Source organism: Corticium candelabrum, chromosome 20, assembly GCF_963422355.1.
Source record: "Corticium candelabrum chromosome 20, ooCorCand1.1, whole genome shotgun sequence".
NCBI lineage: Eukaryota > Metazoa > Porifera > Homoscleromorpha > Homosclerophorida > Plakinidae > Corticium > Corticium candelabrum.
The window spans coordinates 5,104,298-5,132,009 of record NC_085104.1 but is presented as its reverse complement, the minus strand read 5'-3'; the positions used below and the strand labels follow the sequence as shown (position 1 = coordinate 5,132,009).

Sequence of the window (27,712 nt, the reverse complement as noted above, 5' to 3'; positions counted from 1 at the left end):
ATATTGCAAAAGTACCTCATATGTCAGTTTGTTTCGTTCCCTATCTGAAAATGCCAGTTGATCATCCTGCAATTTATAGAGATATGAGTCAACAAACTGCTTTGTTTTCGACAGCTCAGAGCGGTTGTTGAGAAATGCATATGCTGGTATTGACTCAAATTCATCACTTGCTGGAACATCTCTGTTCTTCCTCTCTTCTCTACAGTGAGTGCTATCATCTCGTTTCCATGCCATGTAGTCAACAATGGTCAAATTATCAGGAATGTCCTCCCACAGCCGAGCTAATTCTACAGGTTGTACAGTCTCCTGTGGATCACAATTGACGTGCAGATGAAGCATGATGCGACAAAATGATGCACGAAGATCACATGGAAGATCTCCATCACCCATGCACCTGCATACACATTCTTAAATATACTCAAATTATATGTACACCTCTTACCAAAATGAATCTATTACAGAACTAACGACTACTATACCCTTAGCCCGGATATCTGGGCCTCAGGTAACAATCTTTGTTACACCTCCTTCCTAGCCCTCCCAATCATCATTCATACAATATGTACACCATAAGATGACAATAAGCACAGCACTCTTCCCATGACTACAAAGTAATAATGCCAGCCCTGATTGGTCGATACGGCGGGTACAAATCGTTTGTACGCTGATACTCTACCGCCGTCAAGGGCAACGCCTATACCCTATCCTTGCTATGATCAACAGCACAACACAGCTGGTTCCAATAACGGGCAGATGATTTGATGTCTTCAATGAGCTACTAAAGTGCCAATGCAGTTAAGACTCTGTCTAATTAGTTACAGAATGGTTACTGACAAACAAGTACGAAGTAAGATCTATGTACTCACAGCTCAAAATACACGGTAATTCATACCAACCAACGCCCTTGCATGATACAAATCACTTACAGTATGGCCGAATCTCAGATATTGTTATTCCGCCTTGGGTGAGTGACAGCTAATTGCCTTGATTTAGCTGCCACTCCCCTGGGGATAACAATGATATCCTCAACATGCCCATACTATAACTAGTAATTATGAGTAAACAAGTTGACAAAAGCATAATCAGATAGCTGAAAATGTCATCATAGTCGACATGATGTAGATGCAATTGGACGTTAATTCTTGTGCTCACATGAATACACTAGTATTTACTATCCATAAAATCAGTGCTATGCTGATGTCTCTTTGTCGTATTCTCTGCTAAAAAGCATCCAAATGTCCATTTGAAAGCATTTGCAAAGAGGAAAACAGTCAGACCTCAGACATTTATCCAACCAAAAAATGGCCATGCCATTTTAATGATGGATAGTACTGTACTAGTAGAAAGAACAACGAAAGCGAAAGTCTGTTCAAGGAACCAGATATCCCAAACACATAAACACATAGCAAAAGATGAAATCTACACCATTAGAAAGCTAATGACAAGGTGGTTGCAGATAAATAGATGCAAGTTTGGCTAAATTACAACAATTAGTATGATCTCTTACCTGCTTGTGCGCATATGATATTAAAATCAAAACCTAGAGTCATATTGAATAAAGTGTGGTGTTATTCAAAAGTAGTGTTTATTTTGACACTGCAAATATGGCATTTAAAAAAGTGTTGGATATTTGAAGGACAAGGTTTCATAAAAGTACGGAATTTAACGGATGACAGACCATGTTTTTTGATGTCAAAACAAGGCATGCATGTGCTAGGGTTACAGTAACACCATGACTCAACAACTAGCCAAATGTGGGCAGGTCGATAGAAGGATGTGAGTGAGTTCATAAATAGATATGGGCGGTATTATCTACTCCGCGTAGGTCCTTATACTGGCTTTACACTGACACTTGACTCAGCCAAATTGGCTCAAGCCTGGACCATGCAAATTGGCATAATAGGTGGCATGTTTACATTATCCATGCAAGCTAACTGGGCGTTTCAAACTCTACATCAGATCAAGTGTGTAATCTGTGAAATCAAACTGACAATGTGTCAAATCAAACTTGTCATACTCAAACAAAATTTGTAACTTGTCAAACCAATTTTGTTGTCAATCAAATCAAATATGGATGATGTCAAATCCCTACACACTAAGTTCACAAAAATACAAGTCGAAGCCCTGAATTTTCATATCTATTAACCTTAGCAGAGAGACGTAATCATCGGGTTATGGACTGCATCACACACTGCCAAAAGTACTGGCCCGGTGTAATGGATTGGAAAATTTGCCAATTGGAAATTGACCTTGATTAATGCGCAATTGTGTGCTTCACTGCTCTGTATGGTTGTATACTTCACTGGGTTTAGTGATTGTCAATGTTGCTTTGCTCTAGGTTGCTTTGCTCTAGGTTGCTTTGCTATACACGTCGTAGCTCTACTTGTGTTGAATGTATAATAGCATTAATTGTGATCCATGCACTGAAGTCTTACCTATTAGCTTAGATGGGACGTTTTGCGCATTTGATTAGATATCTCGCTAATTTGGATTGAGGTATGACAAGTTTGACTTGACACACGTCAATTTGATTTCACAGATTACACACTTGATCTGACATACTACAAATTTGATTTGACGGCTTGTGAATTTGATCTGACTACAAACTACCTTGATTTGACAGAATAGAATTAGATGTGGCAAGTGACATTTTGAACTGTAAATGGTGTAACCTCTATATCAGTCCAGTTTTCACCAAAAGGAGTTCGTGTGCTCGTACTACAGCTTGGGAATGAGCAGCAAAAAATTGCGTGTATTGTTGCCCAGTAACATGAAAATATGTAACGTTGTTAGGTTAGTTCGAACTTGGCTCTAAGGTTTATTAGCTCAAATTAGCACGAGCTAATTGCACTTAGTTCGAGCCAACACTGTTTACACAGAGCCAAATTAGCATGGGCCAGGCTCAGCCGATTTGGCTGGAGTCAAATCGTCTAGTTACTGTAAACGGCTAAGTGAAAAACAATTATAGTCTACATATAACTGGTGCAAAACTGATGAGCAAAAGAACAACTGGATAGCAGCCAAGAGGGTAGCACTTTAGTGCTTCTTCATTATTACTGTAACAGTATAAACACAAAGACCGTAGTTATGCAGCTCTTAAAATACCAAAACCCAAATAAGTCCCAACTGTCACGATACAAACCAATTCCAGCACTCAATTTAACTTTCAAACACTTACATAAGAACGATGTGTACAGTAAGCTCGCTTTTAAGATGATTAATTCCAAGGTATTGTCGGTCTAAACACATCTTTGCATACAAGTCAAGTTGAGCCCTATAACATATCTAACTGCAAACATTACAAATGTGATCACCAACACCAATCCATACTTGTAGTATTGTAGAGTCTGATAATCCCTGTCTCGATCTTGGAGTGCACCACGAGCCAATCCTTTTAGAGAACGTCTCTCACCTTCCCCAGGAATCTGCAGCAACACCTCACCACCTTCCAACCTGCAAACACAAATTCCCAACATCCTATTTGACACATAAACATATCCTTACTGGGTTCTGATAAGGACATCCAAACTGCTAGAATCTAAAACTGCATTGCAAATCAGCTCCTGCACAACTGCAATTGCTTGGCCATTTGACACACACAGATCCGACAAATACTCCAGAAACCTATCGTCCATACCTTATTATTTGCAGCTGTAAATACCACAATGCTGCATCCACACTGACTCTAACCTTGGCTGTCTATTTTGTCGTACCAAATTGATAAATGTGGCTATCTCTTTTCCTTTGATATATTGCTCTAGCAACTTCTTGTTGTTGTTCAAAAGTGCTGTGATAGTATCTTCTGCCAAAATATCATAACCAATTTGTCGCTGCATAAAGGGAAACTTCTTTGCAATATCTTCCTACATACCATATCCAATCCATAACCACATTCACACATCCATAATCAAAGCAAAAACAACAAATATGCTGCACCTGGTTCTTCCTGTAACTAGTCTGACTGTGACGAATCAGACAATAGCATAATTGACAAACGTACCGTAGTGGAGCATTTTTCTTTTGGCACAAATCTTCCAACCGGCATAATGGGCGTCCGTGGTTAGTAGAAAAGCATGCATCAAGTATGTGAAAAACCTGCACCACAATTAATGTGCACAGTTGTTAAACAAAACAATGCTCATTGCAATTATTGCCTAATACTGCAGTCTCATACCTGCCTTAACACATCTTGTTCTCTGAGAAGCTTTTGCCTGTCTCGATCAGGTTCCCTACCTTTAACTTCTAGAGGTTCCTGCCCTGTATTGTCTTCCTTTGCAACAAAAAAGATGAGCTCTGTAAGAAGATGTGTCAGCTTCTTTCTCTCTGTAGTGGAGACTTCCTCCTTCTCCATTTTTTCTGCCATTTCTTTCAGCACCCTGCTTGCATCATTGGCAAAGTCCAAATCCCTAACCTCAGAGGGAAGTACAGGAACAACAGCAAAAGCTTCTTTGTCTTCTTTCAGTCTAGCAACTCCTACTTTATATTTCTCTGGCTTGTCACAATCTTTGTCAATTGGAATAGATGTAGAGTGAACCCATGTATCGGTAAACAAATGGCGTAATCTCACATAAGAGTTTCTGGCAACTAACTGGTCTTCTCCCTCTATTGTAGTTGGATCAAGCTCAAATATTGATGCAATGTCATGACCATGTTCCACTGACACAAGATGCAATGCGTCAGTCCCAGCTGGTCCTCTTAGTTTTGATCGATTAGAATCTTCGGTCTCATCTTCATCCACCTACATAACAACATATACTAGTTAACACAATTGCCTGCTTTCTTACCTCTATTGAACTGTCCACTCTTACTTCAGCTGCCAAGTATCGTCCAGTGGCAAGGTGCTTAAAGCGGTACAAACTATTCCATCGACCAGCACCCCCACGACAAGGGTCTGCTTGTACAACCTACAATAAATACAAACCAAAACAAACATAAAACACAGACAATGTAGTTTGTCTCTAAACTTCATACCTATCAACCTCTAATGCACAAGATTGCTAATTACGATAAAAATCTACTGAGTATTATCAAATAATTAGTGCTCTTCCCAAAAGTGCAAGATTTAGGCAGTTAGAAGCTTGTACAAGTCGCATTTATTGCAATTATACAGACAATAACTGTGGCATCAGTAATACAAAAATCTCTACTGCAGAATCTATAACTGCTAAAATTTGTAAGTTCCAGACCACTAACAATATGTTGACAATGTGTTCAAAATGGCAATGTCTAATGGAACTGTAAACAAAGCCAGGCAATACCAGGATACACAAGAAACTGCATGTAATATATGACCACACACTCTGACTCTTCTCCTACCAAAACTTGTATACTCATATGAAATAATTGCTGCTAATCTGTCTAGAACAAAATAGTATTTAGTAACAGATGTAATTTGCCTGGGTAAACAACTAAATAAACACACATAGTTACATTGACACAAGTATAAAATTAATGGGCGCGTTCGATTTGCAGTTCTGAAATTGAAAATGTGGGTGTTTCACATCTGTTGGAACTGACAGAACTAGAACTAAATCAAACAAAAAATTTGCTTGGTGAACCAGAACTGCTAAACGAAAACAAGTGTCAATGCCTACTACAGCTTCATCAGCTACCGTTCCATCAACTACCAGAACGACTTCAGCTAAGAGCGCGCCCCTTGTTGACACTATGATGGACACCAGTCTTCCTCACATGGAGCGATAAGCACATGAGACTACCAGTATTGTCTGCAAATAGTGCACAATCACTCGTCCGGAACTTTGCAGAAAAGAGGTGTATCAGTTCTGTCAGTTCTAGCAGTTCCAGCTCCTTGAACGAAACTGTTGGAATCAGTTCAAACAGTTTCAGAACTAAATCCAAAGCGAGTTCCAGCAGTCTAGAATTGCCAGAACTGCAAATCAAATGCGCCCAATGGGTCTTGCTATATATAGGAAAACTGTTGGTGTCATAGCCATACCTCTAAGTTACAAAATACAAAACAAGATTCTTGCCCTTAATCTATACAGATACTGTAAGTGGTGTGAACACCCTTTTCCCTTGTGTAATCTATAAGAATAACAGAACAACGTACATGTGTGTGTGTGTGTGTGTGTGTGTGTGTGTGTGTGTGTGTGTGTGTGTGTGTGTGTGTGTGTGTGTGTGTGTGTGTACGACGGTCAGCCACCTACATGTGGTGTACCCCAGTAACAAGTGGTTAGAGCTGACCTAGTAATTGCAATTCACCTTGTTTGGTCTTGTCAACCAAGTTAGTGATTGAATTTTGACATGAGTGAGAATGCCAGAATAATATGAGTCACGTGCACACAAAAACTAGGTATGCCACGCAAATAGACATCCTAGTTGCATGGCTGGCTATTGAAAATGAAATCTTCGATCTTGGTGGGAAACTCAGGAGATATTACACCTGAAAACTACAGAAATCTTACACCAGAAAACCTACAAGTACTAGCGTTGACAAAAAATTAAACTTGATGATAGAAGAACTGAAAAGATTTAGCATCTCTCTATTGCAGGCAATCAGGAAAGCAAATGGTTTGGACAGGATGTCTGGAGTTTGGGAGGATGTACTTTTTGCATTCAGGTCGACAAAAACCATCTGAAAACAAAAATCATATATGTAATGAGGGAGTTAGAATAAACTTCTAAAGCATGGCAAAGTGTTTGTCCATATTGTTGACACCGTTATCATTAGTGTACCATACCGTACCAGTGGAGGGCTCTCAAGGTTCAAGGTTCTCAGGGCGGGTGTGCGGGGGAGCGACGGTGGAGCAGATGGTAGAGCGTTTGTGATGACATCCGGGATCCTGTATTCCGTGATGAGGGTTGAAGGTTTGATCCTGGTGGAGGCAACACTGTCGCAGTTTCTTTGCGCAAAACACTCACCCACACTTGTTTCTCTCGACTCAGGAGTATAAATGAGTACCTGGTCATTGACTGGAGCAGACAAGACCACTGGCTTGGCAGCAACATCATGCAGCAGACGGGTATGTGTGTGCCTTGGTGTCCAGTCCCAGAGCTGCACCATTGTCAGTGCCCCTGGATTACTCTGGCCAAGCTCCAGGTGGATTGTAGCGCTAGTCCCAAGACTCCACGTAGCACATGGAGGCCCTGTCTCTAGAGGCAGGGGGAGCTATCTCCGCAACTGACCTCAAGGTCGACGTCAAAAGACGTGAAGGGCTTAACATTTGTCAACATTTTGTGTGTGTGGGGGGGAGGGGGCCACAGTCAAATCCAAAAGATACCAAAATTGGCAGGGACGATGTGCATAAAATTTAAATTCTACATATTCTGATAAACAGTGGGTTTCCCTACAAGAAGACAACCCTTTCCCCTGGAAACCTCCATTATTTACTTGAATGTAGTTCAATGAACGAAAGGTTTACTAGACTTCATGGAAAAATCACTTGAATGTAGTTTAATTTAAGAAAATGCACAATTTCAGTCTGTGCAGTTCTATATATTCGAGATGCAAAGCTTTAAAGGTACGTTACAAATCATGACAGCAAGACATGATATAGATCTTTGTATATGTTCATTCATGTGCTAGTGCACTCAAGTGTGTCCGTTTGACCAACCCACGAATTGAATACGTACTTGCTGCTTACAACAAATACCCAATAACAATGCAATTTTGCCTAAAATAGGAAACTCATTAGCATATAAATACACTAATCTGCTCAAGGAAAATATCGCTCAGCTAGTCTCACATCAACACCACACCTCAATTTCCCACAATGCCTTGCTGCTAGTTGCATCTGTTGGCTTGGCCCGTCCAGATGCACGAAGAAATACCACAGAACACTTTTTGTAATCATCACAAGTCAAGAATTTCTCTTGCTCAGCATGGAACATCCTTACAACATCTCCCTACATATTACATACATTTCAATTAAATACCAAAAATTTCAAAACAAATGTCAAACCCCTCGAAGTATAGCTTCTTGATCTTCACTAAACTCCAAAAACAGAGACACTTTCCAGCATGTTTTGCAATTCACAGCATTTACCTAGATACGTACAAACATGTAAGTACACAGTATGTTAACCAGTATTGCTGTTAACACCTCCTTGCTTCCAACATTATCAACTAGCTCATGGTGGCTGGCATGTAGTGGCTGCCCTGCATTCACAGGAGTGAGGACAACTTTATCACCAACAATCACCTACAGCAACATTACAAATAAACTGCAACCAGTTCCTTGTTATGATTAAGAAATCTACTCTATTCAAATTTGTACAAATCAGCACATTAACTGACCAATTACAAAGGAGTGTGATTTAAAGAAAGCAGTCTTTTATTTATGGTTCACAATATGCAACAGATAGAATCGATTCTATTTTGTCCCGGTCCGACAGGAAGTTGCTGGACTGCAACAGGAAGTGACGCAGACATGTCACCCAACTATAGTGTAAACAATAAACATTTCCTCTCCTTTCTCACAGCTTTGTTCCAGCGGTAACGCCACAACAGACACAAAAGAAGCATTTTTCTTCATCACGGACATCCATTCCAATTTCTTCATGTGATGACAACCTATTGCGTACACTATGGAGGTGCTAAATTGTGAATACTGCCGGACGGTGGAGCACCATCCAACACTCTCCTTTTAAGCAATTAAGCTGTTAGGTCGTTTAGATCATCCAGATGCCAAGATCTGATGATCTCAGAGTAAGCTAGTTAATTAATAGACTAAGACTGAGGGTTGCATATAATTATGCGGAACACTAACACTTTACACCCACCCATGCAGCTGTTTTACCATGCTTTCGCAGCTTTGTTTACTTGCAAGTAGGTACATGTCGATGAAATGCAAGTGAATCATGTCGGTGTCGAAGAGCACTATTTCAGTCTTTCTTCACGAGCAACGCTGTTGAAGATAAGAATACTTAGAATTGTTGAAAGAAAACAAGCGCAGTGTGCAAAATAGTCTTTGACTGATCACGGGACATCATGTCATGTCAATTTAAAATTTGCCGGACATTAGAAATGTCTGGTCGAACATTCCAATCCTGGCAAATACTACTTATCACTTACAATTAATCACATATATACATATATTTAACAGACTAATATATATATATATATATATATATATATATATATATATATATATATGTATATATATATATGTATATATATATATGTATATATATATATATATGTATATATATATATATATATATATATATATATATATATATATATATATATTCTTGCCGGGTCCAATAGACATCTGCTTGGAAGTAAAGAACTTGCAATACCTCCTCAAAGAGTGAAGCAATGACACTTTGATGTTGCATGCCTTTGATAAAGAGTCATAGGCATGCAATTAAAGACCGTTCAAAGAATGGAGAGCCCGTGGAAAATGTGGTTACCAGATATGACATATAGGGCGGAACCAACAATATTGCTATCATCCTGGATTGTAATACTAACAATCGATAAATGAGCATTTAGAGCAATGGTTGCTACCCAGCCCTCACTGCCTACTATCTATCTACTTTAGTACATCAGGGTCCGTCCTGTTCAACCGTTTTCTGCCATTCGAACTGGCCAGAGAAAGCATTGAAAATGTGACGGTGGCAAAATGGAAGAAGTGTGTCAACCACGTCATCCAGAAAGTGGAAAACTATTACAGAACATCAGACAGCGTGCTAGAACAAGCGAGGATACATGGGAGGAGTCTTTTAGGAAGCATGCTGCATCTACTAACCCAGGATCTATAGAGTTAATTTGTCCAGAGATCTGACTCCACCTAGTCACGTGCTCTCAAATGATATGTTTATCAATGGCGTAGGGGGCGTACTTGCCGAGATACGGGAATTTTCCCATGGGCTCTCCATTCTTTGAATGAACTTTAGTACAACCCACCTGACAAATTACTAAAAAATCTGACTAACCATTGACAGACTTTCATTCCTCTGACAGCTGGACTACGCCCTGCCTACAAACCCATCCGCTTAATTAAAATTCTGCATGCCCGTTCAGTTCTTCAATTGTTGTACCTAGTGAGTTTTAGAAACGTCATCTTCGTCCGCATATGCGCCATACCTCTAGACATGGAAACTGTAATCGTTCCAAGGACATGCACTACGCTACGCTGGTGGCAATCTAGCTGTGGTCTACCATGGTATGTAGTTCAGTGACTTTGCGCTATGCTATCAACCTACTCATCTTCAGGCTCTTACAGCCCCTAAAGAAAACATTACATGCAAATATCTCTGAGTTTCTTATCCTGCCGCGTTCACCGTGTACTGGACACGTATCTCTAAGGCCCGTGGCTGTCCGCTGCATTTTTGTTGCACACGCAACCCTCGGAGCCCCAGCATGTGTACGTGAGTTGCTACATCCGGGATTTGACAAAATACACGTACAGTAGAGCATGCAGTACTGTACTGTACAGTGTACATGACGACGCGTGGCTGTTTGCATTTGTTTCGTGTGCGAACTCTGGAAACTACGTTTGTTGACATGACATTGGGATGTGCAAGGATGTGGGTTGCTCATACGGAATTCCACACCTGACGCTACGCCACCGGACAAAATGTCCGGCCAAATCACAAGTGGCTGGACAAATGCTTCGTTTGGTCGGTGAATGTCCGATGTCCGGCCGTTATTTCGCACACTGAAGCGGCAACTGATGAAGCTCCTACCACATCTTCCAAGCACAGGACGACTAAAGTAGACCGCCAGTCGCTAAATGATTTCCCATGGCTTCTAGTTAGTGAGGCAGAATACAAAACACAGTCACTGCTATGCTCTCTTTGTTGAAAGACACAATCTACGCCTGAAAGATTCACTAGGGGAACTATTCAAATTGATATTCCATGCAAAACTCTCACTCGCCTAAGTCTGAGAAAACAGCATATTATCTTAATTAATACAATGAAATAGCTGTTGTTTCTGGTATAATTAAATATTCAATTTGTAAAAACATAAATTAGCATTCATTAATAAATTTCAGCTTTATGTTGGGAAACGTATTTAAAGATTTTCACAGTGAGACCACATGTTATCCGTTGACTCAGTTGAGCCTAATTGATCTGTAAAATATAGTTTAATATCACTCGTAATACACTCCTACGTTGTAAGCAACATGCCTGCTAGTTGCGATACCACGTAGACACCAGACAGTGTGGGCTTAAATGGGACAAGATGCCAGGTTGTGAGGGATTTGTGAACGATGGGTTAACCAGAGTGGTCAGCTCACACGCTGAGCTCCGACAAGTGGCGTGAACCCGAGGTCACTCAGGATGACGTTGGGAGGATCAACGCCAGTTACAACCACCATGTAAGCCCAACAGGTCATTCAAACTGACATTGAAGGCTGTCCCACCCCGCTTGAGCCCAAGAGGTCAGTAAAGTTGACGTCAGAGGCTCAACACACCATCACAGTACCCATTCTGTTTAATGACGTACAAGAAACAACTGGCCTGCGCCGAAGTTAGTCGCATTGACGTTACAACCTGAGCGGAGGTACAGTGCCACCAGGCATAACTGGCCATCCTGGGTCCGAAAGTCAAACACGCGTAATTCAAATTTGGAATTCGCAATTGTGTTGAAATTCGGAGACAATGAGGAGAAATAAAATATCTGTTTCTATATTCAATTTCTTGTTTGAAAATGATCTTCCTAAGGAACTCCCATTCGGGGAACTGTGATGTCAACATTTTGAACATATCATCGCATTTCTTGCTGTCAGAAAGACGCACGACTCTGAAATTTAGTCCAAAGCTTTGTTATATTGTTTTCTAAAAAAATCATTGAGGCGATTTTAAAATAAAGCTTCTTCTTTGCAGATAATCATTGAAAGGGTCCCCGGAAGGGTGTTGTTTATGGTCGTGTTTGTCCATTGAACAGCAACGCTCGGCAATGAACGTACACGAGTATGTTATTCAGACGTTGGGGCAACAAATGATCGAGGTGATTTTCAAAAGACGCTTTCAATACGAAGTTTTGACACAATGAAGTTGTTGTTCTAATTGCTATACACCTCTAATGCTAATAAAATAATTATTACAACAGAATCTTCACATAATGTGTAACACTACTTCAGTTCACTCAATCTAGATTACAAGGACAATAAATTCTTCACATCTAGAGCTTGTCATCCGATCACGACGAGAAAGAGTAGCAAGCCAGTCACGAATCAGCTCGTCGAATCTCTCGTCCGTGCCGGGATTCGCATCTTGGCAGTCCATAGAAGTCATAGGGATCGTAAAAGTCTTCACAGGATCTTCAGCAGAAGAAACAGGGAGCAACGGAGTGGATGCTTCAATGTCCCTCAAAAGGGGAGCCTGCTGTTTGTCGGCAATGCCACTATTCCGTCTTCGTTTCCACTCAGATAGAGCCTGCTGCCGATTCTTGAATACTTCTCGCTTTCAATTCCTACGCAAACGCTCCGCATCAGCACGAACAGGTAATGCAAATTGGTGCGGTTACGCCCAACATGCAAACATCTTTGGGGCGGAGTCAATTATGTCAACCAATCAGCAATTAGCCATGCCTATTCTTCAGCCAATCAACACACTGCATTTCTATCTTCTTTCTAGAATGTTCTGTAGGCCTATAATTAGATTACTAAAGAGACCTCACGCTAAGGAACACGTGTGTGTGTGTTGGCGACATTACCACAGGTCCTCGGAATTCCGCTGTAGGGCACGTGAAAGTTATGGCCAGTTATGCCTGGTGGCACTGTACACTCGTAATGTTGGGTCAAGACTGGCCTGAACAAGGCCCCTCCCCCAAATAGCACGCTAAACCAAAGAGAGCCAGGAGACTAAGTGTACCAGAGCGCCGGAATACAGCCTGAGACCATCAAATTCAACATATATGTGCATTAACCGTGTCTATCGTGAATCATTGTGAAAAAATAACAGATATCAGTCAGCAGACCACAATGGAAAGTTGGTAGAAATGTGGGCTTAGCAAGCAAACTTGCCTGCTGGTAATAGTGTGAAGACCAACGACCGAGAGTTTTGATCAGCCACTCTGGCAGGCCAGTGGCGGCTGCAGTTGTTGCTGCTCCAATTCAGAAGCTGTGACCTGCGTAGTAGACTTCATTTTACCCAAATTTGTGTAGCAAAGACTGAAGCATAGAGGTAAGACGCAAGGGAGTGAGAAAGGACCTGTTTGCGTGGAGATCTGATGCTCTAGGATGGGCTAGGTAGTTTTTCAACGTCTTTACCAGAGACTGAATGGTGTGTCCGTCTAAGAAATAAGTTGACGCCCAAGCAGAACGGGTCCGTTTCAGATGCCTTGATGTGCAGTCGATACCCGTTTCTATCAGTTGTGAGATCAAATGCAGACCAGTGCATCTGACGATTGTCGATTGATAGGTCAAGACGTTCTCGCAGCACTGATTTCATTTGACCCATCATCTTGATAGTGACTGGAAGGCGAGGTTTTGGAGGTAACCAAGGTCCGTGGGGTCTGGCATGCCTGCGAGTTGATGATGGAGTTTGATGCCAGCCAGATATACCTTCAGCGTCTGGTACTGCACTTACGAAGCTGCTGACGCGACAAACTCGACAAGAGATGACTCTGAGGCTGAAAATGGTGACCACTTCCTCTGTCTGCAGAACTCCGTATACCATGACACGCCTGTGCATTGTGATGAGGCGGCGATGCTTTTGTTTAGAAAAATGCAGCTGCTGGTCCGGGAGACCAATGGTGAGAGCTTCCGCAGGCAGTGGAGTTGGCCGTAGTGCTGCCCAAGGTGCCAATGCATGGAACTTGGGCATCTGTGCACGAGACAATGCGTCAGCAATTACGTTAGAAGAGCCCAGAATATGTCTAATAAGGACAGAACAGTTATTGTTTGCCACCGTAAAAAACAAGCAACGAATGAGTGCCAAGAGATTGAGGTAGTGGGATGAGCTGTCTTGCCATAAGTCGATTACACTCTGGTTGTCACAGTAAAATAAAACCTGCTTGCCACACCTATGTTTACCCCACGTTAAACAGGCTACGACGACGGCAAACAATTCTTGCCATGCTATAGACTTCCCTGATTCAAGCGTCTGGTGCGACTACCAGTCACTGCGAAACCAAGCTCCACTGTAGTATGCGCCAAAATCGTGTGAACCGGAATCTTTTGTGTAAAGCTCCATGTCTGCAGAGGCAGAGAGATGAACATCCAGCATCATTGCCACCACATTCCAAGACAGGAGAAAGCAATACCACCATTGGAAATCCTTCCTAGTTTTGCTGTTACAGATGCAGGGTCACGCTTGGACATGAAAACTGCATCCCTTTGAAAAGGGGGCACTTTTACAAACACCCAGTAACCGCGACTACTTAGACGCTCTAATTTGCACAGAAGGCAAAGCTGACTGAAGTCTCTCTATAGCCAGAATGGAACAATCAAGACATTGCAGTATTAGGTTGTGTAGACCGTGACTCTGGTCGCTAAATTCTAGGCTTTTTAGATGTTGTTCTCAAAATTTTTCTTCTAAAACCACAAACTGAGGTGGCTATACTGCAGTTTCGGAAATATTCGACAAGCACCCTCGCACTTCAACCCAGATCGGAGTTCTTTACGCTCTGCATGTGACCAGAAGCATATGTCACATTCCTGTATGTGGCATCAAGCGTCACACGTCTTTCTCTCAGAGTAACCAAGCACACTCAGTTCACAGTGAGCACCAAAAATTTGTATTGTTTAAAGCTTACACTGCTGCCGTGCCTGTCAATCGACACTGAAATAGCCGGTTTTGCAGTAGTTTTCGTCTATTGACCTTTGCGCATGTGCAACATATGAACAGCATTTGAAGGGCTTACTGGTGATCGAAACTAATTTTCTTGCCAGGACACTTGAACATATGTTACGTACAATAGCTACGACGCAAAAACAACTTCACTTGAGATTGGCTCAAGTGTGCATGTCCAAGCGTGACTGCACCTTTAATGTAGACATGGTGATGACTCAATCGAACAAAGGCATTCAGGTCAATGAGTTGTCGTAGAAAAATTCGGCCGGCTGGAATGACCTTGCATGCAAAACTAAGCTTACCGATTATGAATTGTAAGTCACGCTTGGTCACCTTACGATGTGACAGCCGTTGAAGAAATTTATCCATCAGATTTTCAGGAGGTAACCTAGCAACTAGCGTCTCTGAGTTCAATGCCTAGGAAAGTCTTGGTTGTAGTCGGGCCTGTTTCTTTGCTCGGCTCCATCAGTACGCCCAGTTGATGGGCTTTGTCCTTCACCAGTGTCATGGATGCATGGCAAGTAGAGTTGCCAGGTTCGACAAAAAAGAAATCGTCGAGGTAGTGTAGAACACAATTAATGTGGCACTTGCTTACTAGGATGCATTCAAACGCGTCCGCTACTTGATTAAATAATGCTGGTGAGAAGCGTAGACCGAAGGGCTAGCGCTTGTCAAAGTAGTATTGGCCGTCCCAACAAACTCCCAGTAGGTCCCAATCCTCTCGGCAAACTGTGCATAAATGAAAGGCATGTTTCAAGTCCATCTTCACCATGCAGCAACCTTGATTGGTCTGTTTCACAAAGGCAATAGCATGTCAATTTTCTGTACCGCAAGTGACTCCTCTGGATCAATGCCGTCATTAATACTAGGTCTGCGAAGAGCGGAGAGGTGCATAATCAGTCTCCAGCTACCGTTTTTCTTTGGAACAACACCTACGACAGAGCACTGGAGAGTAGACAGAGAGGGTTCGTTGTAAGGGCCAGCCATGTGACCGCGTTCGCATTCTAAATTAAGCCCTTGCTAAACAATGACCTTGTGCTCGAGTGCGGACTTTAGGTTGAAAGATAAACGAAAGTAACGTGCATCAGTGTAGCCAAGATTGAAACCGTGAAGTAGTGACCAAAGCAGTGATTCAACAAATGTACGATCAGGGTGATTGTGTAGTGACAATGCAAAACCTCAGGCTGAAGTGGAGTGTCTGGTTTGCGCTTGTTTTTTATGAGTGCCCTTGCAAGAACACGTGGCCTCTGGGTGATCGCCGTGGCAGATGAAACATTCGTTTCAGTATTTGCACAGGCTAAGTGATGCTTGGTTCTTGCATCTACCAGCATTGAAGAGATGCCAGATTTCGGGTTGAGGTTGGAGATGTTACCGGAAGATGCGATTGCTCGCCTGGGGAGGGACAAAAGGACTGGTCGATGTGTGCACAGTCTGTTGCAATGTGACCTGGTTGGCCGCATCTATAGCAAGTGATCGAGGTTGCTGCACGACCTGTGAAGCACTGAGCTCACAGGTGGTGGTTGATCGTGTCCTATCTTATGCCCGTGGTCCTGCTGGCAAAATAACAAAAGGCTCTATCGTATTTCAGCCCGACTGAGGTTTGGTGCTCCGAGTTAGCTTGAGCAACTATAGACTGGTAGCCAATGTGTTCATAACCTTGCCCCGGATCCGCTAATAAGACTGTAGCCGCGTATGCAGACCAAGCCTGAAGCCATGAGTCGATGTCACGAACATGTCTGCGCCGTGGACCGGATACCGAGGCTTTTGTTGCCACGGGTTGCCATGGGCTCTCACCAGTGTTAGTCGTTACTTCAGTAAGTATGGTGTCAAAGTCAACATATTCACCTGCTAGTATCTTCTTCTTTGTCCTTCTAGATAGCAGCTAGGATGTGGTTGCTCGCTAGATCCGGCTGCCATCCATGCGTGGCTGAGAGATGTGTGACGGCTTGAGCAACGTGATGTTGATCTTGTGCAGGAACAGCAACTGGGCGATCTAGATCGTCGTTTGTGTGATGATCAAGACCTTGGTGATGAGCGAAAGCTGCAGCTGCTGCCGTTGTCCTGTTCCACACAATTGCAACTCTGCATCCAGGTACGAACCTCCCTTGCAGTGTGGCGGGAAGATCCTGACCTGAATCTCAAATGACTGAGCATGGGACGAATAGATTCAGACATGACAGCTACCGATGTTTGTACTGCTGATTGGCTCACAGTCTCTAGTGATGTGCTGTCGATTTACGTCGCCATGGTAGGGGTTTCTGTTGTCACAGCCGTGGATAAAGCTGCTGCCGGTTCTGTAGTTGCTGTAGTCGCTCTGTCAGTAGGAAAGAGAACAGCGAACAGTCGCTTGATACGTTCCGGACTGGAACAAGTGGAGACTAGGTGATATTGCTCTAGGAGAAAGCAAATTGACATGTCTGAAAGCAAAGTAATTTCTTCCGGAGACTGAGGAAGAGTGAGGGACGATGCTCGTCGGGTTGAATGACTAATGTGCTTACTCGTGTCAAGAAAGCTACCAGCTATACAATGCTAACCAAACAATGCAACGTTCTCACAGCAGGGTTCTCCCTACAGCATGGCAACGTGGTGCTGCGCCACGCTCCAGTATAAATGTGCCACGCTCAGAAACGGTAGATAGGAGCCCAAGTTTGACAGCTAACTAAGGAATGTATGAGATTTCCATACTACAGAACTGAAACCCAATACAATCTTATTTAGTAAAGGAGACATTAGCCACAAATCCAGGCTCTTACAAAGCGAGATAATAGCCTTGCTCCAGACGTGTACACTGTACTTGTGTTGATTGCAGTCCCAGATGCGCTGCCATTAATAGTAGTCCCGGATGCTCTTCCCGTGACACGGAAAGCTCACCTCTTGTCGGAGAAGTGTGGCACCTAGAGTCTACTCTAGACTAGTCATGGCTTCTTACGAATCAATAACATTGGTCCATGCATGTCAATCATCGCCTGACTAGACAGACTTTCTGTAGTTTCGTCCATGAGACTTGCGCACGCACAGCCTATAAAAATCGTGTACCAGGGTTTAGTGGCGACTGAAGTTGATTTCCTTGCCAGGGCACTTGAACGTATGTTACGTGCAATAGCTGTGACGCAAAATATACCTCGTTTAGGATCTGCTCAAGTAAGCATGTCAGACTTTGGCTGTGGAACTGTAGAGATCTCTACAGACAGCAGACTGCATGCATTGTAGACCCGCCCATCCCTCCACGTTCCCAAAAATCTCTAGAGAGAACTCTGCACAGTCATTTGTATTAATGCATAGTTCAACCGCTACCTATTATTAACATTTCAAGGTTTGATTAACCTCTGTAATCTCCTACTCCTGATGTTAACCTACGTTTACTATGTAAACTAACCATTTAACTAGCATTGGAGAAACGTCCACTTCACAAAGTATCCCATTCTGCTTTTTAAGATTTCTGGGGAAAACACTGACTAAACCCTCAATACCCCAAACAAGCCAACAAAGAATTTGACTAAAATTAATTCCTCAGCTCACAAGAAGCAATACAGTATAAAAGATTCAGTATAAAAGCACCTTGAGTTTAACAACACATTGAATTAGTGACACAGTTTAGCAGATATGAAAGTGCTGTTAAATATAAAGTTCACTGTACTGTTTGTAATGCTACATTCACAATTTTAGCCAAGAGTCTACTGCAGAGGTCAAGAACAATTCAATTGCCAAAACAGACAAGGCTCCTTGTTCCTAATTTTATGCAAACAATACACATAATGTACTTGCACAGTAACAAGAACTTAGCATCGTGGCAACAAGACACAATAACCATACTGCTGCCTTCACTGCGCCACCTCCACCTCCAACCCGCCGCACCTGTTTGTTTACAAAGCACACAGCTGCAATAAGTGTGCAGAAGTAGTCCAGGGACTACCTGTTGATATTGATCAAGCTGGGTGTAACAAAGGTGTGCATGTTCTACTACACAACACTAGCTATTGCCTGATTGGTCTATTAATTAACACACTGACACACATGACTTCTGCTACAAAGTGGCAGTGCAGCTCAAATACAACTGGATTCTATCAACCTGGTGCAGCACCACCAATTGTCGCAGTTGGCGTCAGCACCATGGTTGATGTCAGCATGTTCCACGATAAGCACAAAGTGGCACCACCAGTGGCAGCTGCGTGCATGCATTGTAAAAACAAGTTTACCACTATAATTCATTAACACAGTAATAGTTCACAGCACAGCACATTTGGTGTTACTTACATTGTCTCCTGCAGCCCGCAACTTGTAATGAGGGTGAATATAAAACCAGCAGCCCTATAAAACCATCCTCATCAACAACTTTGTCAAGAAAATTTGTGAATAATACCTCATCCCCTGCTGCCTCCAAAGAGACACGCATGGCCTTCTTTTCAAGTAAGGCTGGCAAACGCTTGTTCACTGACAGAAATTTGTTGCTTTTGATGTGTAGCAACTATAAGCACATAGCAACACACCACTTGTAAGATCAGAGATACATAAAAACCATACGGCGTTTAATGTTACTTAACACTAACAGTATGCACTACAGCGCAGCAGTATCATATTCAGCCGTAATAACACCCTAGGCGTATAGAAAAGAAATGCTTTTTTCTGACGTTATTACTGGCGAATACGGTAGTCGTCTATTCTTTACAGCAGTAATCATACAACCAATTCATACTAGACACACAAATCAAACTCCTGCTGTACTTGTTTGTTTATAATTATTAGTCAAATGATTCGATGTCAGAAAATCTGTAGAAAATACATGCCAGATGCTTGTATTCTGCCTTAACCTGTATAGTCCAGTTTGAGCGTGACAGCATAAAACAATTATAGCAACTTGGCCGCAATTGTGTGCGTGCATGGCTCAAAATCATTTCTTATTATTAGATGGTCTCCTTGCAATGTGTTTTCTATGATAGTGTGTACTCGTCACAATGGAAAACATTGCTGGGGCGAGCTTAAGTACACCTCTTGCAACGTTAGTTAATGCACGGAAACTCATTTCATTTCTTCGTTTACATTTCAAAGTCCCAGTCATTACCTAGCTAGTCACGTAACAATGGTCATGTAGTTGCGAAACTCTCATTCTTTTTGTCAGGACTCACTCTCCCATGCTCTTTAGTTGTGTAGGGGAGCAAAATCGGAAGTGACCTTACTCTTGCCGCCAAAAAATATAGTAGAGTTGACCCCCTGAGAGAAGACCCCTAATTCAGTTTGTAGCACATGTGTGGCCAAGACAAAATTGAATTCATCCGGTATCATTGTTATGTCGATCCGTCTCCCTGTCCAGCCGTAAATCCGTATGACAATTGTTGATGCAATTTACAAGGGAAGACCAACCAACGAAAATGAACATAACTTGTAAGAGTATATCTTAGAAGCCAAATCGATGGGTATAAGTTACTCCGTTACAGTACTGGCAATAAGTAAACTAAAATTTTACCGTATGCGTATTATACTGATATTGCATATCTTTTATGGTATCCTATCATATTGGTATTGCATCTTTCTCTTATTGTATCCCATTGTATGATATCGTATCTTTTATCGTATCGTAAAAGCGTATCGCTGTCAGCTTACTTATTGCCCGTACTGTACCTTCACTTTCATAAACGAGAACGAGTGATGTTTCTTGATGTGTAACGCCCACGGGTCTGATTTCTGCTTCCTGGTTGATTAAGCTCTGTCCACTGTGAACGAATCAATGCGTTTAAGGACAACTGTTACAGATTTATCAGAAATGCCGAATGTGAATGTGAAGATATGATGAAGATCTGCCTGTTTGTCGTCAGTGGTTCCTTTATGTACAATGGTGTCGGTAAAGCTGTTTTCCCGTCAGACTTCCTAGCAAAATTCCTCATTACTACGGCTTACCTAGAAAATGTGCTTTTGCTTGAGTATTTGTTTAATTTGTTCTTTTAATATCCAAAGAGAAACATTCAGCGTACCATCTGGTGTGTGGAAAAAAGTGATCCTATTTTCACATCCGCTCTGCTCACTTTCTTTTGCCGCTGATTGGTAAGTTACATATAATCCCAGATGTGAAAATAAGATCGTCTTCTGTGGCACAGGCCAGACGGCGCACTAAACGTTTCTCTTCAGACTTTAAAATAACAAGGATAAACAACTCAAGTAAAAGCATGTTCTCTATGTAAGCCGTAAAATGAGGAATTCTGCTACAAAATCCGACGAAAAAACAGCTTTGCTGGCACCACTGTATTTTACGTTAGAGAAGACCTACTGACGGTAAGAAGGCAAATCTTCATAATATCTTCGCATTCACATTCTGCATTCTCGATATATCCGTATTAGTCATCCGTAAACGCATTGAATCGTTCAGTGGGCGGAGCTTAATCAACCAAGAAGCGAAGGGCAGGCGCGTCGGTGTTGCACATCACAGAAACATTGCTCATTCTCGTTTACAAAAGTGAAGAGAAGATCTACTCATACAAGTTAAGTTCATTTTTGTTGGACTTTCCCTTTTAGATTCTGGTAAGTCACTTACATGTATGTAGTACATTACATACAAAAGTCTCAATACAGTACACAAAGGAAGGGTTTTGCCAAGGTTCACCTCAAAAGCATCCAGAAGCAGCTCAGAAATCAGTGATTGCACTTAAATTACTGTAGTAGACTGATTATGCGTGTCCTTGGAGTACCACACATGATATGCTTTACAGAGCAACCTGTCAAAAGTAAGCAATAGCACTTTTACTTGAAGGAATTAGCACAGAAGGAAGTTTCAGCTTGTTTTTCCGGTATGATTTACAACATACCACTCACAGAGACATGAAATGTACACTCTTTGTCGCTGTCTTTCTAATCTATACTGTGCATCGCTGTAGCTTTCCTAAGTATACGAATTTGCAGAACTGGACATCAGGTTCAACTTACATGTGCCTTCCGGCATCAGATATTTGAGCCAGAATGCACATTAGTCAGCACACAAGCAGCTAGCGTGTAAATAGGTGCCAAACTACAGTGCAAGTGTAATCAATTTCTGACTCCAAGTTGTTGGTGATAACACCATTTTTCAAGTTTGCACGGGTGTGTCATATGACTATGATAGTATGGTTTTGACAAATCCTTAGAGATGAACTACGGAGTTCATTTCAAGCTTCTTAAATAAGCATAGATCATTATGAACAACCTTAGAAAGTATTAGCTCATGATTTTACCCAACAGCTTAACACAACCATCATATCGGTACATAATTGGCAAGCGTGACAGTGGTTGAGTGTACACAAATGTTTTAGGGTAGATGAAACTATATTGCTCTATGTACAGTACCAATTTTAAACAACAGTAACTTATCATAGTTCACTCATCACTAAAGCTAGAAGCCCCAAGACAATTAAATTGCCCACGAACAAAATAACCAATTCATCATGACCTATCACACAACAATATCACTAGATACAAGAAAGCTCTTTCCTATACAGTTCTAACCTGGATAACATTTCCATATTGTATTACAGAGCCCATATATTTCTTGAATTCCTCTCGATTCTGCTTCTTCTCCATGTCAGCTGCATACTGCAACTTGTTCAGTAAGTCAAGGTCTTTACTTGATGACGAACTTCTGGAGGCCTTTTTGAACTGCTTCTGCGCTGAGTACCGATGCATAGGACACAGCTTAAACAGACAATCTAAAGAACAACAATTACTAGTCACAAAGATGACATATCCCACACATTCACTGAGACAATATAAATCAGAATTTTCACTATGAATGTACTTAAACTTGCTAACGTCAAATGAAGTCATTTAAAGTAAATCAATGCATATCTGTTAGTAGTTAAACGACTCCTTCCTGCTCTATTTCATAGCAAAAGTCATAAACAAAGTGGACAGGAGCTTAGATTACATACACACCACTAACTCTAACATGCAAAACATAATTTGAGATAATGTTAGAATGGACTACAATAAAACTAACTCAATGAGCTGTCGCTGCATCTTGAACAGTTAATTGCATTTGCTTGAACAGAAATGAACGGTTGTTTCAGCTATGAGCCATAAGAAACAGAACTTTGTAAAAGTCCGGATACTTTGGAGTAGCATACTCTAAACGTATAAGACTGAACTAACTTCTGGCCTGTGGGCTATCTATCTGGCTGACTTTGTCTGTCCGCTGCAGGAATGTGCCACACCTCCTTTGTGTGGCCAATTATGAGGCAGTATTTCCTTTATGTCATACGTGGCAACCAGAAACAATGGACAAACAGCTAATCAGACGCGTGGAACATTCATGAAAGAGTTTCTTACCAGAACAGTGTAATTCATGTTTGAGATTGCCAAGACATCTTGGAAATAAACAGAACTTGCCTGTCTGTAGCTGCAAATGCGAAATCAATCGTTTTCTTGCCTTATGACGTTTATCTGAGAATCTACCATTTTGTAGCCAGGAGTGATTTGTATGTCCCATATGTGATAACTCTAGGTTGCTGTAGTTAGACGACTACAGACTATTTACGGACTTTGCAGTCACGTGAAATGACAGTCGCTATATAGATTTTACAAGTAACATGTTTAGAAAAAATAGTGTTTAAATGCGCACTTCTTCACAACAATTCTAATTTTTTTAGCGTGGTTTTTAGAAGGCCCATAGCTATGGAAGTGACAGTGTAAACACAGCTTCAATTACTAGTATACATTATAAAGTAATCACAAAACTATCTGGCCATAAACAGAAAATTGTCATACTGTTAAGAAAAGATAAAGCTTGCTGACAGTTGTTATTAAAAACAAGCTTCTCGTTGCCTTCTAGACTGTTTACTAACAACTGTCAACAAGTTACTTGAAAGCTAACAGTATTTCTATGCAGCTAGTGACTGCACAAGCATCTCCTAAACAACTTCTGCTGTGATGTAAAGTCAGTAATCCCATAAAACACCAACCATAAGACAAATGATAAACTCATCACGCAGTGCGAAATCAGTAGGCTACCTTCGTTGTTTGCCATGGCATCAGCTTGGTTGTTGTGGTAGCATGATGCTTAGTGGATGTAGAGTATACCAGAGTACTTATTAGATTAGAGACAATTTATAAGTATTAGATAGCTGTAGTTGGCTAGTCTAGTGTTGTCTTCTCCTAGCGAGCATATCGTATTATGGTGTTCGATTATATAAATATATCTTAACCCAACTATTTATGAGTGCAGTACCAAACCAGGTACAATTATAACAGTGGCGAAGAGGATGGTCAATGCAGCCACGAAACTTGGGCTATTAGGTGAGTTCCATCACGGAACGAAGAGTATTGAGGATTACAACGAGCGGTTTAAGATTTATTCACAAAGAGGCACATGCGTTGAGAGATGATGTCAAGCTAGAAGAGAGTACAACCAAGCTTGAATCATATTGTGGAAAGTCTTTAACGATAATTGGAGAAACCAGAATGAACCTAAGCCTCTTCGGACGCAGCGGGACCTTCTCAAAAACTTCATCGAGGGTGAATTAAGACCTAGGGCGTGTCTCCACTAGGGCTTAAACATGTTTACAACCTGTTTAAGTCTGAACATGTTTAAGAATAATCACGTCTCCACTAGCATTAAACGTGTTTAACCGTAAACCTAAACAGCTTTTACTAAACATGTTTCAGAGGTAGTTTAACGAAAGTGGTTTAGGTTTAACGGCCACGTGATAGTAATGCACGTTTCACGATGATGGATGTTAGTTCTTTCACGCTGTTCTTTCTCTTTCTTTGGAGATTATTGGAAGAAGACAGAAGTAGGTAATGTCAGAGACGGCATAGACTGTTGAAGAGTGTTCGGAGAGAGCAATTTCGGCAAAGACAGCGACTTGTGTCTCTGATTGTTCTTGAGACAACCAAAAGGCGATCTCCGACTGTCTGGTGCACAAGAAACGAATTCGTGTGGTACAACGAAGCCCCGGATAATTCTTTTAATAGCCCGAAATAAATGGACAAGTGGAGATGCTGTCTAGCTAAACGTGTTTAGAGTTTAAACATAAGGTTAAACATGTTTAAAGAGCAACAAGTGGAGACACAGCCCTAGACCAGTGGATGCTTTATACTCTTTATCAAGTCATCATTTCCCGGCCTTGTCTTGCTAATCACTCTCATCTTGTGCCTCCGTGCTTTCTTGCACTACGCTGGCTTCTTATAGAGGTGGTCGACATGACAGACGATGTTTCACTTCCTGTCACTTGCAGGATCTAATCCAAAGCTCACACATGGGTAGGCAAATGTGAAAACAGATAAGTTGTGTTTTGTAACTCCTGTTATATTCAAACTGTGTTACTTCAGCAAAGTATAGAAAAGCCTAGGTCTCGTTGCTGCGGCTAGTCAAACTGCAAGCTGCAAAGTGTTTGAATCTTTTCTTTTCGTGAGAATACCAGAATGTACTAATGTATCATAATCTACAAGCGTTGTTTTTCAAAGAGCCTTTATTTTGATGAACTTGAAAAATGTATACATAGTTCAAGATGGACTCAGAGGCTACTCTATACACAAAATCTGGACCGCCCTTTTGATGATATGATGTGTGACATATGACCTGTTTTTGCACCTTGATGAAATCCTGAAATGTCAACTATAGCCACATTAATTCTCTTATCTTGATAGTCATTGGCGCTTTCCAATTAATTGGTTAATTAAGCTAAATGGCAGGGGTACTATATTCATACTTCAAAAATCCTGTCAGACATCTGTGGTAACAAGCCCTCTGAAGCTAAGCAAACTGGATATATTCTCTGCATTAGTCAGTACACATTCTAAGCATAAATTAATGTAAGCTAGCAAAATAATTTATTCCAAAACTCGTTGTTAGGAGACAAACCATAGCAACTATCTCATTAAACTGACTACCTCTGAATTTTTGTGGCGGATTGGCCAGGTCTCCAGCTTCTGGTTCAACCACGCATCGGTCGTCAACCAAGCTGCAAAATAACAGAAAAAATAAAATACGATACCATCGATGTTACCCGACAACGAGACAAGTATCCAAAACAGTAAGAACAGACAACACCCGCCCCGAAAGAATCCCACGTGCTGATCGCGCCAAATAGTGCGACATCCAGCTGCCGTCATAGATACCCACCGTCTCCAAAAAACAAGCTTACTTGCCTAGCTTCATGGAAGAAAAGGAACCTTACGTATATTGACTTCCCTAGTAACTAACCCCAAAGTGGAAAGAAAGCCATTCACACTTCCTTCAGCGTGAAGCGACACAACATCTCCGATGTGCAACAAGCTCTGAATCCGTTCAGACATATCGTCCACACTTCGCCGAAATAATCGACGAGACTCTCTAGAACATACAGCACGTAGCAGGGCACACTGAAAAAATAGTATAAAGAATATCAACTAGTTGAGTGTAGAATCTAATGTCTTCTAACGCACGTTAATTGCCGAGTGCAGCGGTAACAGCGGGTTGATATCAATCCGCCGTTCTCGGCCACACTGATATCAATAGACACAAATAGTGTAGCGCGCGTTATCAAATGTGTAAAATTTACTTTTTTGTAATATCTATGCAACAATCATTAGTTAATATTAATGTACTACAAAATAACGTGCGCTATTCTAGATACAATGGACACGTTACCGCCTTGTATTCTACATAAATGAACTGTGGAACGTGTGTGCACGCTCTTCGATCAGCAGCTCAGAGGACCCAGTTTGGGATTGTCGTTTGCTGCACGTCGTGGAAACGGTACTAATCGACTTTCCAGTAAATTGGATACGAGCAGTGGGTTTCAGAAGCCATACTCTTCCGATGCGATGATTGCTGGTGCACTGAAATCTTTTTGGTATGTTTAAATAATTAATTAAATTGATTAATAATAGTTACAAAATTAGACAAATACACACATGCACACATTTAGTTGCAGATGTGTTCAGTAATGACGTAGTCGTTATAGTAGAGTTATACATTGCAGAAATTTCCAAAAGATAATTTCAAACTTAATTAATGCAGGACTGAAAAACGTCCTTGGATTGAATTATTGTGTGAATTCATGTTATATTGTTTCTGCTGTGTATGAAATCTCTACAATAACTAATATATCACATGTGTGGGTGAGTGGTCACCTGTGTACGTGTACACACACACACACACACACACACACACACACACACACACACACACACACACACACACACACATATATATATATATATATATATATATATATATATATATATATATTTGAGTCATCACTGTTATCAGTGGACATGCCATCATATATATATATATATATATATATATATATATATATATGATATTGCGACTTAGACTCTTTGTGCTTCCGTCCTTAGGGTGGATATGTGTTATCTGTGTCATCTGTATTATATACAAATATATATATATATATATTATATATATAATATGCAGGCCCATAGCAAGCAAATCGAAAGTGGTCCGGCCTAATGTACACTAAAAAGCATGTGTAAAGGTAGCCTCGTATTTCCACTGCGCCGTGGAGCTGCAAAATTGGTCTGAAAGTTTGAGACTACCTCAATCTAGTCGACAATTACAAAATGTGGAGTTTGCATGTATGTGATCAATAACGTAAGCTGTCTTTTTACTAACTAGATTACTTATCTGAAATGGAAGTAGATGAAATAGACCTCTGGTGGTATGTGTCTAGACATAGTAGACACGTCTTGTGTAATATGAATAGACGTTAGACATGTGACAGTTTTCCATTTTACAGAAACAAAATTGTTGAGCTTTTCTCTCTTTGAGCAAACTGCAACACTTCTTTCGTGTCGGCCCCAGGTTTCGAACTCTGTTTCCTACACGTCGTTTTAGGTATAAAACCGCAAATCAACCTTCAAGTGACCTGTATGTGATGAATTAGTTCCACAATCTGTCTTCTTATCATATAATCGTGAATGGTTTGATATTTATTGAAGTCTACAGGGTAAGTTTCTGTGATTGACGTATTAACCACTCACACACACACACACACACACACACACACACACACACACACACACACACACACACACACAC

The 27,712-nt window shown here is 41.3% G+C and overlaps 2 protein-coding genes across 2 annotated transcripts in view; both read right to left on the bottom strand.

The window, feature by feature from the left end:
* LOC134195608 (inositol 1,4,5-trisphosphate receptor type 1-like) overlaps window positions 1-8,079 on the bottom strand; it is a 29,312-nt gene extending 21,233 nt beyond the window's left edge. Inside the window, exons 1-11 of the mRNA XM_062664662.1 lie at window positions 8,064-8,079; window positions 7,923-8,006; window positions 7,720-7,866; window positions 4,809-4,904; window positions 4,175-4,738; window positions 3,937-4,095; window positions 3,691-3,863; window positions 3,505-3,624; window positions 3,331-3,453; window positions 3,179-3,274; window positions 16-394 (exon numbers count right to left, since the gene is read on the bottom strand). Of these exons, the coding sequence (XP_062520646.1) occupies window positions 16-394; window positions 3,179-3,274; window positions 3,331-3,453; window positions 3,505-3,624; window positions 3,691-3,863; window positions 3,937-4,095; window positions 4,175-4,738; window positions 4,809-4,904; window positions 7,720-7,851 (1,842 nt within the window). The 5' untranslated portion in view covers window positions 7,852-7,866; window positions 7,923-8,006; window positions 8,064-8,079. The remainder of the gene's footprint in view (window positions 1-15; window positions 395-3,178; window positions 3,275-3,330; window positions 3,454-3,504; window positions 3,625-3,690; window positions 3,864-3,936; window positions 4,096-4,174; window positions 4,739-4,808; window positions 4,905-7,719; window positions 7,867-7,922; window positions 8,007-8,063) is intronic.
* A 10,825-nt stretch (window positions 8,080-18,904) lies between these two features.
* Window positions 18,905-26,025, bottom strand: LOC134195437 (inositol 1,4,5-trisphosphate receptor type 1-like). Its single transcript, XM_062664459.1, has 6 exons — window positions 25,874-26,025; window positions 25,561-25,631; window positions 22,180-22,379; window positions 19,073-19,177; window positions 18,967-19,020; window positions 18,905-18,910 (listed from the first exon to the last, which is right to left on the bottom strand). The coding sequence occupies exons 1-6, from the start codon at window positions 25,963-25,965 to the stop codon at window positions 18,905-18,907; spliced, it is 528 nt and encodes a 175-aa protein (XP_062520443.1). The 5' UTR covers window positions 25,966-26,025.
* Window positions 26,026-27,712: the final 1,687 nt, after the last annotated feature.